Raw genomic sequence first — 11,623 nt, forward strand, 5'->3', positions numbered from 1 at the left:
TGAGCTTCCACTTCCCTCACTCGTGAACAAGACCTTGGGATACGGAGAACCACCGCCTCAGTTTTAGAGTTGCTGATCCTCATCTTGGCCACAAAATAATTTCAATTTCAACTGTTTTTTAAAGCATTTTAGATAATTTCAATGATTGCAATAAATAAGTCCATTAAATAAAATAAAAAATGCTTTATTTTAAGTCGAATTACGTCGTTACTACGTCATGTTTGTACGGCGCGTGTCCACCAGGGGGAGTTCCAGGTGATTCATAAAGTTGTCTTTTATTTAGAAACACTTTACTCCCGTGTGGACCAACATGTGTTCTCTGTGGGCGGGCTCCCTCTACCGGTGGAACTTAGTCCTGACACTCAATCTTCTTTCACGTTCTTAATGTAATTGTCTTATAATAATTAAGTTTATTCTTCAAAGTCTTTCAGGGAATATTCATAAATACACATTACGCGTTTTTTTAAAGAGTTTCGGGACTATTAATGTATTTAAAGTGATAAAAAAAAACATTAAATCTCTCGGAATCGTCACATCAAGAGGAAGAAAGACCAGGCAGATGCTCTCTTGTGGAGCTCCTGGGTAAACCAGAGGCTCTTTTATCATCTGCATCAATCAGGCTTCATTGAAAAAAAGAGTCAAAGGAGAGCTGGGATCTGTGTTTTACGGCCAGACACGGGAGGAGAAGGAGGAAGATGGTTTTAGAGCGAGTGAATTATTAATGTGGATATTTAAAGCTCCACGATGACGGTGACGAACGAGAGGAAGGATTGATGTCTTCGTGTGACTTCAACCTCCATGTTGAATATCAGCTTTTTCATTTGAGTATTTTGTGGAATCATTAGAAAGTAAAGCAGATTATTATAGGTAAATGTGGGATTTTTTTCACAGATTTTCTATGTTATATTCAGTAACGTTTTACTTTTATTAATATATTTCATGTTAATTTGTATTTATTTATCTTTAAACCGCAAATCCTTCATTTATAAACTATTATTTTACATACTTAATCGAGTACATTGTAATGAGTTGAAGTTTAGAAATAATAGTATATTATTAAATACAAATCACAGGTTTTTCTATTCAATGGATTAATTTGGTTTTGAAAATTGCAAATGTGATGATTTTATAATAAGCAGAAGTTGGTAGAAAATGACGGGCTCTTAAAACTATATATTCATTTATTTTATAATCTTTATTTTATAACTCTGAAAACGAGTGTCTGACGCTCATAGATATGAACGCTAGAGGTCAGTGTTGTTCACGAAACTGACTCGCCGCCACTAAAACCTGCTTAAACCTACAGTTCGGGAAATAACGTGATAAACAACGTATAGATGAAGTAAATAAATTAAAAATATTTAGTTTAGTCAAAAAACGAGAAAAATGAACATAAAACAGGTTAAATGTCACCGAGAATTGCTGTAAAAAGAGAAAGAAACATGGAACAAAAAACTAATTTTGTTTTTGTTCACAGTGTTTATTTGGATTGTATTGTTCAAATATAATCGTGTCTGCTTGTGTTTTATGCACAACGGGGTCTGAACAAGGCAGGCGGTCATAATGTTTTGAACCTTTAATTGAATGAAGACACATTCCTGGCGTGACGTCAGCCCCTGTGTTTGCTATACAGTGAGCATGATTCCTACATGGACATGAATGTAAATTGAACCTCGTAAATCACCCCCTATACCAGGGGTGGGCAATTAAAATTCTCCAAGGGCCACATTAAATTCTGTTAATGTTGTTAGGGACCGTCAAGCAAAAATAAAGACGAAAAAAAATCCCTAAAAAAAAAGGACATGCGTCATTAGGCCGTGACATTTATTAAGCTAAATAAGCTGCAATTTTATTCTTGTATAATGTTTTGAGGGATTAATACAAACTCAAAAAAATACACACAAAAAGGAGGGAAAAGTAAATAAGTGTTACGTGAAAAAGTAAATGAATAATAAATACAAAGTACACTTTTTTAATGCATTAGAACCATTTATACATGATCAATCTTTGGCATTACGAGGACCAGTCAAAGGGGCGCATTTTGCCCAGGTCTGCCCTATACAATCCACCCCGCGACCAGCACCCCGCGACCAGCACCCCGCCACGTTTGTAGGTTCACCGGTAAGTAAAGGCTGGTGGTGATGGAAGGCGAGCGTGAACCCACAAATCAATGTCAAGCTCAATAAACACTCGACAGGCAGCAGCTCCTTCTTCTCTCGACACCCTTTTGTTGCTCCGGGTGTCGTGAACTCGCCCGCACAACACACTCCTCTGTGGTCGCACACGTCAATAATTCAAGACAGGCTTCCCCTGTAAACACGGCGGGAACCTACCGCCGATCTATTTATAGAAAGGGGGCTTCCACTGTCGCGATGGAGAGAAAGCGACTCCCCTCCTCCTCCCTGTCCTCCTCCTCCTCCTCGTCCTCCTCCTCCTCCTCCTCACACATGGTTCCTCCATGACGGCTGCGACATAAAGAGAGTTCAGGTTGACAGGCCTCGAGCCGGAACGTGGCGTTAGCTCGTAAATCAGCCGTAAATGTGCGCCGGCTAATGTCGGCAGCGTGTCCGACGTTTTATACTCGTGTCCGTCAAAGTGACGAGAGGAAGAAGGAGAGATTTACTAGCCAGTGTGTTACACACCAGCGAGGAGGAGAATCGTTTGAAGCCGATGCTGACCATGAAAAAACTGGTTCACTATGTGCTATTAGGAACTGTTGCGCTACAGTATGGGAGATAGTTGCGAACACTTTTGTATACAAATGTGATCAGAGAAATAAAATGATGGATCCTGAGAAGGATCAGAGATGTTCGTCAAGGTGAAGATGAAGATACGTCCACCATTTTGACTCTCCACTGACATTAGACCCCCTCTCTTTTTTTTTTAGAGACAGGGAGGTCGTTAAAAAACAATCAAGTCCCAGGAGTAACACCAAGTGCAATGTTGGGCATTCACATTTCCTCAGGGGCCACATTTTGTACAGCGACTATTTTGAGGGGCCGTCAAGCAAAAACATGTTTTTAAAACAGTGAAAAGCCTTAATATAATGGGGGGAAAACACCCAAAACTCAAGTTACATAAATAAATATAACAACATCAAGCTTAAAAGGCTAAAATTATAATTTGTAATGAAAAAATTTGGATATAAAAGCATTTTCCGTACTTCATTTTCCATCTTTCAAATATTGTTTAACCCTTGCGTTGATTCAGGGTCAAGGTGACCCGAGGGCCACCGAAAATGAATGTTTGTCATAACCTTTGATATAACACAAGGGATACAACAAACACATTTGTTTCCAGCCCCCAGGGTCACCTTGACCCAAAGGTAAAAGAAGGATTAAATGTTTTTGTTTATTTTCAAGGTGAACCTGATATTTATATTCAATATAAATACCAATTAAAAATGTTAGTTTTTACATTTTGAAAACGTTTGAAACCTGAAAATGTATTTAAAGCATTTAATTATTTTAACCATTTACTTTTGAATAATTTAATTGAATAATGTATCTATTGAAAGGTTCAATTATTTTTTTTTGTTGGATATTGTAATTCTAATATTCCAAATTAAAAGTGCTAATATTTTTTACCCATCTTGCTGTCGGACACCCTGGAAAGAAGGACAGGAAGAAGCCACAGCTTCAGTCGACATTAAAAGCCTCAGTAAATGTAAAGAGTTTGTTCTATTTGTTCACGGTTAGTCAAAGAGTGAGGGAAGCGAAGAGGAAACTAATGAAGCTTCTTCCAAAACAACAATCAATCAATAATCTTCGCCATTAGACGCCGGAACCGAGCGAGCCGTCGAGGGCCCGGAGGGAAACATTACGAGCGCTGAACCCGTCTGGGCGTAGACGTGGCTTGAAGAAGGGAGGAGGAGGAAGAGGAGGAGGAGGAAAAACAGTGAAGGTGTAAACTGGATTGAACCAGACGCCGGTTTGCTCAGAATCACTCTTGGTTCTGAAGGTTTATAAATAGAACTCTTGTCAACGCTCGGCTCAGCGGGAGATGCTCCGAGGTGAGCTCAGGTAAAGCAACACATCAGACGCACAAACACACTTACACACTACTTAGTCAATACTCTTCAACACACACACACACGTTTGTTTTCCAGTCCAAGTGAGGACCAGAGCTCTTTATTTATTGATGGGATGTAATGGTGCTTAGATGTAAAGAAGACTCGACCGCAGATGCAGAATATCACGTTATATTTTCAATATTTACAAGTGGGACCAGGTCCGCCCCCCCGCGGAGGTCAGCGAGGTCACATGACCAGCGCCCGCCGCCCTCATCTCTACATGTTTTTATTTAATAAAAAAAAGAGAGAAAAAATTACAGACGAGTCGAACAATCGAGTGACATTCGCTGAGAGGAGTATTTCTGACGGAACATTGGGAGACGTCAAGAGAGTAAAGTTGTGTGGTTAGTGCGATACACACAAATGAACAAACACAATACAACAGAAAATAAGTTGTTTTCTTTTATCTTAAAAAATATTTTTTTAAAGAAAGATTTTTGTAAAAAAACAAAAATTGCACAGTCACAACAATTGTATAAAATAAATAATACATTAATAAACAATACAAAGTTCAACATATTAAAGTTAAATAAAAATTAAATCTTTGTTTAAAACTTCACAAGCTTAAAACATTTCTTTAATATTATTAAAATAACAACATAGTGAAAAAACAATAAAATACAAAGGTGAGAAATTTAAATAAATATACATATTTTTAGTGCATTGCAGTAGAAAACAAATATTACACTAAATTAAATAACAAAACATCAATGTTTTATAATACATGTTCATTTGAGTTGTTTTAACTGAATTTATTTTAAAACTCTCAAACAAAGATTTGTGCTCTTTTTTTTACCCTCTTGATTTGCTCCTCAATACTCCATCACATTTAAATTAAATAAAACATTATGACCACCAGGCTGAAGTTGACTTTTTATTATTCTTGTTGACTTTACCAGAGGGTACTGACCACTGCATTTGTCAACAGCCCTCAGCCTGGTCGTCGAGAAAAAGAACCTCACAGACGTTCCTTGGCCAATAAAAACTGAGATAATTCATGGTCAACACGACTGTATGAAGCGAGCAGAAGCTTGTTTTGAAGACATCATCGTAAGTAGAGAGTCCAGGTGGAGTGCACGAGTGTGTTGGAAGGGGTGAAGGGTGAGGGGTGAGGGGGGCTTGAGGGGTGAGGTGCCACTGGATTGATGCACTCGGCCGAGCATGAAGTCCATGTGTTTGAAGTCCAGGGAGTTTTACTGAGTATTCTGTTCCTGTCAGAAGCTGCCCCCCCCACCGCCCCAAGAACACACAGAACTGTTAACATCGTACAGCAGGAAACTGCCGACTCAGCTCCGAAAACGGCGAAACCCATTTCAGTTTGTCTGCATATCTAGTCCGGGATGACGCTAGTGATGCTAACCCTCAAACTACTTTTGCCCTGTGTTTCACCTAAAAAAACGTAACGGGGTAACCTTCGCTAGCTTAGGTTCGACAAAATCGTAAGAACGACGATCGCGGATAGCCATGTTAGCAACATCTTCACGGAGGTGGGAGTGCATTAGGAATGAATCGATGCTATGGCGATGGTTAGCATTTTGTAGCATTTTTCTTTTAGTAGCTTTAACATTTGACTTATATTTAAAGTAAAGATTACGTGCGAACTAGTTTCGTAGTCTTAATGTGTGGCAGTGACAGACCATTTATTTTTCGACTTTTGTGCTTAACAGACAGTATTCAAAAGTGAAGTTGTTGTAGTTATTTTGGGTGAAACACAGAGCTAGTCGCGACCGAGGTGTGGCAGTGGAGTTGGCTATTGATTGAAGGTCTGGAAACGGTTATCATCACCTACCGAACAATGGACTTGACCGTTAAAATGTGCTCTTGTCTAAATCCGTTGGTTTAACATATGTTTTCTAGCATGCTTAACCTATGTTAGCTTGTTCTTTTAGCTGCTCTTTTATGGCTTATATTTTGAATAATTACTCAGCAATTATTTTTTTTTGTCGCATCACCAGGATATCGTAGCATGGTTACAAATGAAGAAACGTTGTCTTGCCGAAACAACTTTTCGAAACGAAGTCGTCGTTCGTCATATATTGTAAGTTTGAGTATACGCTAAGCTAAAGCTTCCAGGAGTATTAGCATCGCCAGCCCATGCTACGGCCCGTACTTTACACACATGCTGCACAAGGATAGCGGGAAGCTAATGCTAATAGCAGCTGTTTGTTGTTTATCTGCCTCTTGAAAATGATAATCTTTGGTAATTTGGTGAAACGTAAAGCAACGACGAGCGTTTAAGAGGATTAGTTTCATCTTGATTTTTGTTTTTCAAGTAAATTATGACATACGATTAACTATGATATATTATGGGAATTTATTGATCTATTTATTATTATTATAACGTCCTGTTGCTTTTATTTAACAATATTTCAGTTTCAATGACGTACGGTGCATTTTAAAAATTAAGACATTATAAAAACAAACCAGATTATTTAACAAAATTCAAGCGTTTTTTTCCTTGTTTTAAATTTTAAGTTTTTTTGTTGTGGTTTAATTTAAAATTCAAAGCCAACAGCATCTCAGTAGAGACAAAAACATGGATAGATCTTAATTCATAGGATTATTTTTTAATTCTTGCACAAGTGCTACTATTAGATGATTCTTTTTTCCGATTTTTTTGTGTGTGTTTCTCGCAGAGATTGTGTTAATAATGTGGCACATTTTTTAACGTCTTTAAATTGTTCCAATGCTTCACTGTCCTTGCATCAATCTTCTGTAAAACAAAATGGACGCAGTCACGTTATACGACTCAGGTGGAATGCTGTGAAGTACTTAAGCCACGTTCGTCTGGGGCAGTGGTTTCAAACTAGGGGTACAAACCGAAGCTACGGAGACACTTGAAGGTGTAGAAACAAAGAGGCACTGGAGAAACCGAACATTCTGGCCATTTCATTGAGAACAAAACTTTCAGAAGAAGCGGTTGAGGAACATTCGTTCTTCAAGAAGACATTTTGTCCGTCCTCATCGTGGCCAAATCGATACTTTCCAGAGCCAAAGGAGGCAAAGTCTTGGTGAACATCCAGTCGGCTGTCCACTTTAAAACAAGTGCTGCTGTTGCTAGTCCAGTCCACGATGCCTAATGGGTCCAGAAAACTGTCCTTTTAGTCCACTTATCAGCTTTTTATTCAATACTCATTTGATTCTCTACTGTGATCTGAATTCTTTGTGAATCCGCATTAAGGCAGAGCAAAAAAACCATTTCAGTGTTGAGGTAACTTTTGTATTTAAGTGGCTACTTCTGCCATCTAATTCAGTTGTGATACATTCTTTTTTTTTTTAATGGAATTTTACTGTCAACTGAGTATTGAATTAGCAAACATGGATCCTGTTGGTCCGGCACCAAAGTCTGACCGTTTGGCTCGACGCCGTCGCTTCTCTTTTTGCTCACTTCTGACAAAATGGCTGTGAACTTGCTTTCCTCTGAGTCAGGACCTTGGCAGTTGGAGCAGCAGATTTTTCACGCCTGCTTACGATCGTGGCCCGTTTTTGGTCCGTAGAGACGCTAACTGGGTTACAAACATGACGACGGTGGTCTCTTAGTGGCAGTTGAAGCACTTGTTTAAGATACTGGTTTGGCTACTATTCGGCTACTGCTATCACAGAAAGACTAACTCCATGCAGGCTATATATGACGGAAGGCAGGTCTATGCTTGGAGTCCGTTTGACTCAAGCTCCTCTCTGTTCTCAGAAATCATCGACTCACGACTTCTTCTTCGGCCGCCAGTCGGGGCCATACTCGGGTTCTCTCGCCCCAGGCTAAGATGGCCAATCTAGTTTCTCACATTACACGTCGGTACGCATCTTAGTGATGTTCACGTAGTTAGTGTTTGCAAGGGTGCAGTTTCCAGTTTTCACGGGTTCTGGTCTGAAGTCCTCGGTGCTGTGGTTCACAGCCTCCTGAATTTCAACGTAGTCGGATTTGCTCAAAGTAGACCCGCTTGCACTCAGGCCACTCTTTTTCAGGTCGTCGGCCGAGCTGACCTTAGGCACGCTGGGGATGTTCAGGTACTGCGCCTGCTCCTCGCCCTCTGTCTCGCGGTGGTAGAAGTAGTTGAAGTTGGAGACAATGACGGGCACTGGTAGGGCGATGGTCAATACACCAGCGATAGCACAAAGAGAACCGACAATCTTTCCGCCGATGGTCGTCGGGACCATGTCTCCGTAGCCGACAGTGGTCATGGAAACTACGGCCCACCAGAAGGCCTCTGGAATGCTGCTGAACTGGGATTGCGGCTCGTCCGCTTCGGCGAAGTAGACGGCGCTGGAGAAGAGAATGACGCCAATAAACAGGAAGAAGATGAGCAGACCGAGCTCACGCATACTGGCCTTCAGGGTCTGTCCCAAAATCTGTAGCCCCTTGGAGTGACGCGAGAGCTTGAAGATACGAAACACCCTCACCAGACGAATGACCCGCAGGATAGCCAGAGACATGGCCTGCTGTCCCGCCTGACCGTCCTCCGGCTTCTCGGCGAGCTCTGTACCCAGAGTTATGAAGTACGGAATGATGGCCACGATGTCTATGATGTTCATGATGTTCCCGAAAAATCCAGCCTTGCTGGGGCAGGCGAAGAAGCGGACCAGGAACTCAAACGAGAACCAAATGATGCAAAGGGTCTCCACAATGAAGAAGGGGTCTTTAAGGTATTTGGAGCTGTCGTACGCCACCGTGTGGTTGGACGAGGTCTTGTACTGATAGTTGTATTCTTCATCGTCACTGTGGAAGACGGGCAGTGTCTCCAAACAGAAGCTGACAATCGAGATTAGAATCACCATCACTGAGATGATGGCGATGATGCGAGCTGGGCCGGAGCTCTCAGGGTACTCAAACAAAAGCCACACTTGTCTCTGGAACTCATTTTCAGGCAGAGGCCGCTCCTCCTCCTTGATGAAGCCTTCGTCTTCCCGGAATATTTCCATCGCCTCCTCGCCCAGCTCGTAAAAACGGATCTCCTCAGAGAAGATGTCTAGGGTAACATTCACCGGCCGGCGCAGCCTTCCCCCCGACTGGTAATAATACAGGATTGCGTCGAAACTGGGCCGGTTCCGATCAAAGAAGTATTCGTTGCGAAGCGGATCAAAGTATCTCATCCGCTTCTTGGGGTCCCCCAGGAGCGTCTCCGGAAACTGCGAGAGGGTCTTCAGCTGCGTCTCGAAGCGTAAGCCGGAGATGTTGATGACCACCCTCTCGCAGCACTCGTGGTCCGGCTCGATGTCGTACAGGTCGTGGGGCTGACCCGGGTGTGCCGCCGCTTCATCCGTCGGGTCGCTGGTAGCGACCGTCATGCTGGAGGACGACGGGGCCTGCAGCTTTCACACGGGGTGGGGCCACCGCGGGGCCAGGCAGGAGTCCACACAATCGAGGGTCGTCCCGGGCGAACGCACCTGAGCAGACCTGGAAGACGCAACAAAACATTACCCAAACAATCCACTTCCTTGTGAACCGAGCTGTGATGTTTTGGGATGGAGCTGCAAACAGCCGTGGCTCCGTGGTGTCTCCCAGCGGAAGGTTATGAGTTCTCTCCTATGAGTGCTCTGCAATCAATATGTCGGCCAGTAATTCTGTATCAGCTCTCACAGCGAGCAATTGCAGCCGATAAATCTGATTATATGCTGAGTGCTCCATACAATCTTTCAGATGAATTTCCTCTCTCGGTGCGTGTGATTCACGCTCACATGTGTGGAAAAAGAAAACGCTCATCAGGTTAAAAAGCTACATGGTTCTCGCTCGTCATTGGCTCGCGACATCCCCGTGAAGTCATATTAAAACTTTCTTTAAAAAAAAATCATTTTAGGTGATAAATGTTGACACAGGTTAGCATTTTAAGATAATTAGCGGGAGGATTAACTCCACTTCACACAGATTAGCAAAATGCTAGCTGCTAGCGGCTACTCCGAATTAGCTACTGACTTTTTTCCCTCCAGTTTTGTTTACATGTTCAGATAATGTAGATTAAATAACAAACTGAAAAACATTTGAAAACAGAACAATGCTAACCTAACGTCAAAGCTAACATGCTAACACGTAAAGATAAAAAAAATGTATTTAGAACAAAAACACATTTTTTTAATTAGAGAATTAAATCAGTATTTTTGTAATACATACACTCTGGATTAGGGAACATCACACTAAAGCAAAATGAAGCTGTGGAAAAAAAGCTTGTAGTGACTCAGCAAAAATAAAATAAAAATAAAAATGTTTTTAAGATGTAGAGCTTTGTGTGAAAGTCCAACATCAAACATGGTTTTTCGTTTCTCAAACATGTCATATTCATTATGTTTGTGTCCGAAATATGCCGACTCATCCCAGTGCTGGCCTCCTGAGGACCTGGTATTTATAATTTAAAAATGTGTTGTTAAATTCAACAGACCATAAATAAATTAGGAAAAAAAGTAATAAACGGTCTGCCTTGAACTTTATATATTAAAATAAATAAATATAGATATTTTTGGAGCATTTGGGGTGTGTAACTTGTCTTTAAATAACCCTGAATTAAAATGAAAAGTCAGAATTTGTTTTTTAAATAGTTTCTAGTTTTGTGAAAACCGTAAATCAAAAAATGGGCTGCAGATGATCTATGTTTAAACTTTATCCGGGTGTATTTTTAACGGGTGAGGAGTTGGTGAAAAGTACCTGTGATCTCCGCGCGAGTCGTCCAAGCGTCGGTCAGGGCAGGCCCATGAACGCATCACCCGCAGCTCCGGCTCTGCAGCAGCGCAGCGGGGGGTGAGGAAGAGGGGACAAGGGTGAGGATGCGGGAGTGACCCCCCTCGCCCACAACACCCGCGGAAGCAAGCGACCATCGGCAGAGACATGTGGACGGAGAGGGAGTGCCATCTCGTCACTAACATCCCGACTCGTCAGAATGAGACGTTCACGGCGCGGCGAGCTTCCGGAGAAAACAGTCAAGTTCATGCACACTTTCCTCCCTTCAGCGCCGCTGACATGCCTCCAGAAACGCCACATGCACGAGCACACACACGCCTCGGAACATGACATGCAGGAATTCACCCTGAATCCGGTCCCTTCACGAGGTTCTGTGGGGTCGTGACTCGGCCGCTTCATGCTCCCCCTCGCCGGGTAAGTCCAGGTGCTGAGTCCCGACGCGGTCCGCTGGTTCCGAGGGTCCGGTTCGTGTCATCATTTCACGGGTTTCCGTGGCGGCGCGCAGGAGCGTGGGCTGCAGCTGGGCACAGCAGCGCATACTAAAGACGCGGTGTTGCGCCTCGCCCCGTCCCCCCCAACACCGCCTCACCCCCTCCTCACCCCCGCCTCACCCGCGTTAAAGAGGACGCAGCAGCAGAGACGTCTCTCCAAACTAATGTGGTTTACTCTGTGTTGTTGTGCTGCTGAGATGGCGTTCAGGTACAGCAGGATTAATGACCTTCTCGAATAACAACACATTTAAACACGAGTATATATTGTGTTTAATTAGTCAATTTAAGTTGTGTAGTCATTTTTGTGCAATATTTTTCAAATTAGAAACGAAAATTTCAATTGATATGTCAGGTTAAAATAAGGATTATTTCTTACTCCTTCGGAACTTAATTCAG

The 11,623-nt window shown here is 42.3% G+C and overlaps 1 protein-coding gene across 1 annotated transcript; it reads right to left on the reverse strand.

The window, feature by feature from the left end:
* Positions 1-4,729: 4,729 nt before the first annotated feature.
* On the reverse strand, positions 4,730-11,243 carry LOC148059276 (potassium voltage-gated channel subfamily A member 2-like). The gene is made up of 3 exons (XM_087780739.1): positions 11,082-11,243; positions 10,704-10,776; positions 4,730-9,464 (listed from the first exon to the last, which is right to left on the reverse strand). Exon 3 carries the CDS (start codon positions 9,353-9,355, stop codon positions 7,856-7,858), a length of 1,500 nt encoding a protein of 499 aa, XP_087636865.1. The 5' UTR covers positions 9,356-9,464; positions 10,704-10,776; positions 11,082-11,243; the 3' UTR covers positions 4,730-7,855.
* Positions 11,244-11,623: the final 380 nt, after the last annotated feature.

The sequence above is a fragment of the Callionymus lyra genome, chromosome 19 (assembly GCF_982586985.1).
Source record: "Callionymus lyra chromosome 19, fCalLyr1.hap1.1, whole genome shotgun sequence".
Taxonomy (NCBI): Eukaryota; Metazoa; Chordata; class Actinopteri; order Syngnathiformes; family Callionymidae; genus Callionymus; species Callionymus lyra.

Excerpts from the sequence above, each read along its gene's own strand:
- LOC148059276 (XM_087780739.1), bottom strand. The coding sequence starts at position 9,355 with ATGACGGTCGCTACCAGCGACCCGACGGATGAAGCGGCGGCACACCCG.